This window comes from Phalaenopsis equestris, unplaced genomic scaffold (genome assembly GCF_001263595.1).
Source record: "Phalaenopsis equestris unplaced genomic scaffold, ASM126359v1 Scaffold000272, whole genome shotgun sequence".
Classification (NCBI taxonomy): Eukaryota; Viridiplantae; Streptophyta; class Magnoliopsida; order Asparagales; family Orchidaceae; genus Phalaenopsis; species Phalaenopsis equestris.
In genome coordinates, this window is record NW_018164714.1 from 888,329 (window position 1) to 896,116 (window position 7,788).

Sequence of the window (7,788 nt, forward strand, 5' to 3'; positions counted from 1 at the left end):
AAAGCCGGATTTAGCTCCCTTCTTTATTGTGTTTGTCTGGATTTACATTAAATCCAGATAAATTCATATGTAAATTCTGTTAATAAGATGCTACCAAATATCCCCCTTATTGTTCAAATTAAGACCTAACCTTAATTTGAACTCCATACAACTAATTAAAAACTAAATTAACACTTTCTTAACATTCTTAAATATTTTTTGTAATAAAAAAATTATTTAATATAGTAGCTTAACTATTTTGCAAAGCAGTCATGTTATATAAGTTTGTGTTCATATCACATCAGGACATTTCTTTATATTATGAGCAAACCAACTACAAATACTTCGTGTACAATTAAGCTGACTTTAATGAAAAAGATAAATACAATAACCATAAGATTATACAAGGAAGAGCAGAAAATGAATAAAAAGTGATAAACATCTAGACAACAACAAAAAATAAAATAAGTAGTACATGACATTACATTTGGAATAGCTATGCCCTTCCTTTCCATATTTCTTCTTCCGCTGTATAACAATATACTCTCTTCTACACTGTTCTGCTCAAGTGATAATCCCCAGTGCATAGATATAAATGTTTTCCTAGTTCCACATCGACCACAGGTTGATTTTCTAAGCATTCAATTGTTATCTACAAAACAGAATATAGGAGCCTGCTTAGTAAACGGTGAGAATTGAGCACAAGCTTTGAAGTCATCTAATGGCTGACACTAATGTCTAGCCTAGCCTATGTTTAATAACTTCATACAAATCTATTTCGCCAAAATACAAAAATCAGCTTTTAAGCAAAATCTTTATTCACCTCCATTATGTTTCTGTGGGGCCCAATTTTTACACTAGCATAGAATACATTTCACAGACTTGGTCTTATTGGAGTGTAGTTTTTCATACAGATAATTGCAAAGCTGTTATTGGTAAATTAATTTTTGTAAAAATTGTTGCGTGTAATATAAAAGTTTTTTTTTTTAAAAAAAGATTAAATAATATATTTTAGAGCTACCGTATTTTGCAATTGTAAAAATACAATTGCAAAATGCAAATTTACACTAGAAATTTCTGAAAAGCATAAAAAAAATGCATATCCAAACAAAGTTGTGGCAGTGGAATGAAAAGCAATACAATGAGAAAGCTATGCCAAACAGACCCTTTGTCACAATATTCAATATTTCTGGTCAAGGTGTGTTTTGAAAATTTAAATCATTTTGTTTGTTGTATTCTCCTTATAAAGAGAATGCCATCTTTATGTTTTCTTATTTTTTTGTTTACCATCTTTATGTTAGATATGAGGCATTAGTGTTACAAAACTTCACAATCAAACCACATCAAGATCAATGGCACAACAGCAGCATGGCATATCCATCTATTGGGTAAAGATACATAAATTCATGGCGTGTTTTGTATGACTCTTTTGTTAATGTTATTTTTACTCTCGCAAAGTTAGATTTTCCATATTCCCAACTTCATCAAGGGTGGAAATATATTTGACGGTAATTATCAAAAACGCTTAGTCCAGCTTTTTTCAGAATCAAAATCAAAAGAAGATTCGTCATAATAATAAATTGAATATGTGAATAAAATCATATAAACCTTGCCCTTTCCAGCCTGGAACTCTGATCTTAACTTCGAATGGTCCCTAGATAGCAGATAAGTGCACAAAGCTTCAGCGAACTTGTTATTTCCTGAAATCAGCTCAAAACAAAACGTGTTCAGAAACGTCTGCATACTACAAACTGAATGGCAAAAAAAAAACTTATGGAACTTTACATGCTTACAATATAATTCTTATGTATTAACATATCTTTCACCAAAAGTTTGATATTTACACTTAATAATGACACCTTGGTGTCATAAACCTATGCATTAAAAGATGTATTTCATTTTTAGAAAGGCAGTGATGGCATCACTTATTATGTGATGCTGAAGAATTGAGGTTCATGAATGTAAATATGAATGTTTAGGTGGTAGATATGTATATTTATAAGAATTATGTGGTATGTATGTAAATGTCCCAAAGCTTTAATCAGAGAAACAAATGAAATCACCAGAAAATAATTTAACAATGTCTTCTAAAAGAAACATCAAAGTAGGCTTTGTGATTGTGATGGCAAATGAAAAACCAGAAACTCCATGTACTTCCTCACGGCAGAAAATAACCTGACAAGGAAATCAAATTAATAAGGACAATGCAATAATAATACTCAGACATATCTGATGATGATATTACAATAAAACACATGAAATAAAAAACAATGAGAGGACAATAATGCTGAGATTTAAGGAGACCAAATTAGTTTTCATTTTTTTTCCTTCGGTTGTGGTTGTGGTTGTGGTTGTGAAAGAGGCAGTGGGGAGCCTTCAGATACTTACAGCATCTTTAGAAATCATTGTGTGATGAAGCAAAGGTGAACCCAGGGTTTTTCTGATGGATTGGTCCTACATAATAGGAGAAGAGGAAGATAGAACAATTGACATATTCAGTATTAAGAATCAATACTTGAATAAAAATACATAAAAAAATCAAACCTTCAACTTACAAAAGAACAAAAAATCATACCTGTGACTTCACAATGTTTTCTAAAGCAATTTTGTCCTCGTCCAATGACTCGTAGAAAACCTCCACAAAATCAGTGGGTTCCAAACCAGCCTTTTTTCTTAGTTTCTGGACCCTATTAATCACCTGAATGAACAAGAAATAGCAGGTTTCGGAGCATCTAATTAAAAGAACTCATTGAAAATATCAATTTATAACTAGACAGTCTAAAGTGGTGGCAATTTAACAAGTAGCCGGCTCATTCTGCACAGTAGATGAGCAGAAGCTAGAGCTGGCCAAGCTACCACACTAGTTATTACATAAAAACCTCCAAAAAGCTTTCATTTGAAAAAAAAAAATTCCAAAAAAGAAAAAGGTTCCCGCTTCCAATTTTGATTCCATTGAAGAAACTGTAAGAAAAAAAATTGTAAAAGAATGCAATTTGAAAGCTAATGAACTTTTTTGAGATGAATGCAATATGTGACTAATCACTCTATACTTGTATTGCAACAGTCTCACATCAATCTCATAGAAAATTTAAAGATTTTGAAATCAATCATGGATAGACAAACGGTCAGGGTACATGAACCGAATATTTGATAAAATTGGTTAAACTCAATAATAGCTCTTTGAATACTTGTATGTGGCCAATCTAGTTCCAAGTGTCACATTTCTCTAATTTAGATCCTCAACAATAAAAAATGATCCAAGAAAATATCTAAAAGGATAAATTGAGATCACTTTTGTATGAACGAGGAGCTAAAATGGGATCAATATCGAATTTAGATTTTCATACGAGCGGTTATTTTGGATCAATTTTATAAATTCAATGCATTAAATTTGAGAAATGTAATTCTCCAAAACTAGATTAGCCGCAAATGAATCATGAGGGGACTATTTTGGAACTTAATAAATCTTTCGCAAAATTATAATGTAAGAAATCTCATTTTGTGTCCACAAATTAAAGTGAAATGGGTGTGAACCAAACATTAAAAACAATCAATAAATCTAAAATCACAGACTATAGAGAAAACAAACTCAAATAACCCTCCTTCGTAGCTTGACATTACCTCACGTGCAATCCCAGCCTCATACAGGGATTCATCAGCACGCAGATCCAATATCACAAGGACATCACCTAAAAAATAAAGTAAATAATATGCACAAATAACATCTAATTTTCTCTGATGTTGAAAAAGAAAATCTAATTACCATCCCCTGCAGCATCCATTTCTTCCTTTGTAATGTTGGCAGGTCTCTGGAATTCCCGCAGAACCTGTAGCACAAGTGACCACAAAAGTATTTTTTCTTTCCGAAATTATAGGTTCTAGGTACAATAAAATAAAAATGAGTTGAATCTTGGTGACAACATTCAGTGCATTTCTGCAGATTTAAAGATAATGTTCAAGGTGATGAATGTAGCCTTCAAAATATTACAGCATATATTTATAATTGCTAATTATTGATAATGTTCCAGGTATGCGATGATGTTATATTCATTATTCATTTTATATACAAAACTTTGTAAGGCTCGCAACATATGCACAGATCAGACACTTTTTAATGCATGATGTTATATTCATTATGGATTTTAAGATGAAATACAATTAATTGACTTAGAACACACAAATGTAAGCATTAAGTGGCTGTTTGGGATCACCTTTTATTTTGTTTTTTTTATTTATATTTTTATTTTGCTTTATTTATGTTCTTACATGAAATAAACAATGTTTAATTGTTTTTAAAAATACTCAAAACAGTTTTTAGAAGTTTTGACTTTTTTAAAAACATGCTAATTTATTTTTGAAAACAAAAAAATAAAAACATGCAAATAATACACTAAACAAACATATTTTTAAAACAAAAGAAAAAATTAATAAAAATAAATAAATTTGATCCCAAACAAGCCCTTTACTTTTTTGAAACTTCAAAATCAGCTGTAATAATAGTCTTTCTCTAGGTCGATGTGGTTGGCTACAACTATTGATTTTCCTTTAGCTGATCTGTTTCAATAGCATTTAGCATTCTACACTATCAAGTCACTACAATAGTATGAATGCAACAAAAGATTTCAAAGATTGTGATCCAAAAATCTACCTAGTAAGTTATCAAACCTAAATGAATACAAAAAAAGAATTCAAAGCATGGTTTGGAGGTATCAAAATCCAATAAAACATAAAAGAATATTTTAAGTAATAAAATCAAACCTTTGCTCCTATAACTTATCAAGTTAATCACAAACCTTAATTTCATTAAATTTTAAACAGTGGCCAGAAAATGTAGCTTCTCCAGAGCTTTCAAAAGCTAAAATATCAGCCTGCTTAATTGCCTTGACCTCCTTAGCAACAGATCCCATAGCCTTTCCCAACCTGACACCTAAGATGCTGTATATAGAGTAATACAAAAAAAAGAAATAAATAAATAAATAAAAAGGTTTATCATGGTTATTTAAGCCTGAACCATGGCATAAAAAGACCAAAAGTTATAAACTGCACCTGTAGTCTGGTTCGGCTCTTAAAGATGTGTATTTCAATGTATCGTTGCAAGGAAGGATTGCTTTTACATTAAGCTCCTCAAGTACATACTTCATAGATAGGAAATCGTTAGTATCAACTCCAAAATCTTCAGATAAAGTCTTACAACTAGAAAATGTTTCAAATACTAGCACACAAAGAGTGATGGTGATGCAGACCAATCTTTGTTTCAGACTATTCGACGACGATCACAGTTGGGATGAGTTGCGAGAAGCCCAATCAGCTCTAGATCGCAAATTTGATGATATTTCCACAAGAATTCGGTTGCTCGTAACTGAAATGAAAAGTGAACTGTGCAATCTCAGAAATGGTGGCTTCATACATCCGGCAATCTTACCGGTAGATCCAGCAAACCTCGCTGGATATGGAGAAACCACTGAGATAAACCTAAATCAATGACACAACCCATACAATTTGCCACAAAATTCTTATTATCATGATCTGGGAGACGAATCCATTCACCATCGACGAGCAATCCTATTTGATTCCGAGTCCGAGGAGAAATCAATTCCTATATAACACCAACACCATAATCATCATTCGTTCCATCGCACACCTGGAGAATTCAAAATGAAAATCGATATAACCATTTTTTATGGTCGTTTACACGTTGAGGATTGTTTGGACTGGAAACAATATGTAGAAAATTCTTCGAATATTTGAAAATTTCACCAGATAAACAAGTGAAATATGCGGCTTGTAGGCTAAAAGGAGATGCAGGATCATGGTGGATTCAATTAAATCAGCATTGTCATAGAAGGAAAAGGATATGTGCGTGGTTGGCATCGAATGAAATAACTACTTCGCGGCCACTTCCTTCCTACTGATTTCAAGCAAATGTTATATATTCATTACCAAAGATGTGAGCAAGGAACATAAACTGTTAGTTCTTATACAGAAAAATTTAACATGTTGTGTGCATGCAATAGCCTGAACGGATCCAATCATTAATTGGTTGCTAATTACGTTGGGGGTTTGAAGGAGAACATCCAGGATCGATCCAATACAAACACATTACCGCCACATGAATATGGCTAGTGATACAACGTTGGAAAAATTTAAGGTACCTTCTAATGTTGTCGAGGGTATCCAATCTCAATCAGCAACTACTATACCAGCAATAAATCCTCCAACTGGAAAACAACCATCAAACAAAGACAATAGCTATGTCAGACTACGACCATCAATATCCTTTAGGTGCCTTCAACCTTGTCATAGATCCAATGGTTGTCTGAATCGGAAGAAACTTCAGTTGTTAGATGCTGACAATGAATATGAAGAAACTGAAATCATCCAAGAATCTCAAACCATGGACGAATTATCGACCGATGAGGGAGAATTTCTTTCGTGCAACCTTGAAAAGGTATTGCTAGCTCCTAAAAAACCTATTAATACTCAACGCCATGTGATTTTCAAGACCCGGTGTACAATCAATGGCAAAGTATGTGATATTATCATTGATAATGGATGTACTGAAAACATAATTTCAAGAAAAGCAGTTAAAGCATTATATTTAAAGACCACCAAACATCTCAATCCTTAAAAAATTAGTTGGGTTCGAAAAGGTGTTGATGTATCAATTAATGAATCTTGCAAAGTAACTTTTTCAATCGAGAAAAACTGTGTGATATCTTTGAGAAGGACGTTTATCACCTAATACTAAGTCAGCCATGGAAATTTGATATGGGGGCAATCTATGATTGTAAGGCTAATGCTTATTCTTTTGAACGGAAAAACAAAACAATTCAACTGCTTCATATAGATCCTACTCTTAAATGTCCTATAACAAATAACGTTGGATTCTTGACAGTACCTGGAAATCATATTATTACTCAATTCAAGGAGTGTTTATTTGCAATTTTGGACACCGAATCATGCAATTCACGGCAAAAATTTCCTACAGTTTTATCAAAACTGCCTCACAATATCAAGTTATATTTCCAAAGGACCTTCCAAATCAAATGGTTCCATCCAGCACCCAATTCGAATTTATTCTAGCATCGACACTGCCTAATGTACGACATTCCATGTACGACATTCCACAATTAATCGCAAAGAGCAAAAGATCTTACAAGAAATAGCTGAAGAATTTCATAACATGCAATTCATACGTTCGAAAGAAAGAAGAAAGTTGGCAACTATGTAATGACAGCCGTACCATTAACAAGATTACAGTGAAAAATCATTTCCCTATGCCTCAGCTGGAAGATCTTTTGGATAAACTTCCAAGTGCTAAACTTTTCTCAAAATTAGACCGACGCAGTGGTTATCACCAAATTCGCATTCCGCCCAAAGATGAGTGGAAGAAGTCTTTTAAAAAATAAGGTTTATACAAGTGGTGAGTCATGTCATTTGGTTTTTACAATACTCCCAAGTACATTTGTGTGGCTCGTGAATGAGGCATTAAAATCTTTTTTACATAAATTCTGCGTTGTTGAATCTAACGATATTTTTCTCTATAGTACTTCCTTAGATGAGCATCTTAATCATCTCCAATTAGTCGTCTCTACTTTAACACTAACTCTACTTTAATTCTCCCAAGTGCAAATTCGCAACCACTGCAGTCCACTTCTTAGGCTTTATCACTAGCCAAGATGGTAAAAAACAGATGATAGCAAGCTCCAAGCAATCCAATCATAGCCAATCCCAACATCTCATACAGACATTCAAAGTTTCCGTGGGCTCGCAAATTTTTATCGCAGATTTGTATGGAATTTCAGCATA

At 32.9% G+C, this 7,788-nt stretch overlaps 1 protein-coding gene across 1 annotated transcript in view; it reads right to left on the minus strand.

Moving 5' to 3' along the window:
* Positions 1 to 327: 327 nt before the first annotated feature.
* The window catches only part of LOC110024730 (isoleucine--tRNA ligase, cytoplasmic-like), a 99,978-nt gene continuing 92,517 nt past the window's right edge, over positions 328 to 7,788 (minus strand). The window contains exons 4-12 of the mRNA XM_020724860.1: positions 5,026 to 5,114; positions 4,773 to 4,914; positions 3,743 to 3,806; positions 3,601 to 3,668; positions 2,555 to 2,677; positions 2,368 to 2,433; positions 2,043 to 2,154; positions 1,588 to 1,679; positions 328 to 631 (exon numbers count right to left, since the gene is read on the minus strand). Of these exons, the coding sequence (XP_020580519.1) occupies positions 530 to 631; positions 1,588 to 1,679; positions 2,043 to 2,154; positions 2,368 to 2,433; positions 2,555 to 2,677; positions 3,601 to 3,668; positions 3,743 to 3,806; positions 4,773 to 4,914; positions 5,026 to 5,114 (858 nt within the window). The 3' untranslated portion in view covers positions 328 to 529. The remainder of the gene's footprint in view (positions 632 to 1,587; positions 1,680 to 2,042; positions 2,155 to 2,367; positions 2,434 to 2,554; positions 2,678 to 3,600; positions 3,669 to 3,742; positions 3,807 to 4,772; positions 4,915 to 5,025; positions 5,115 to 7,788) is intronic.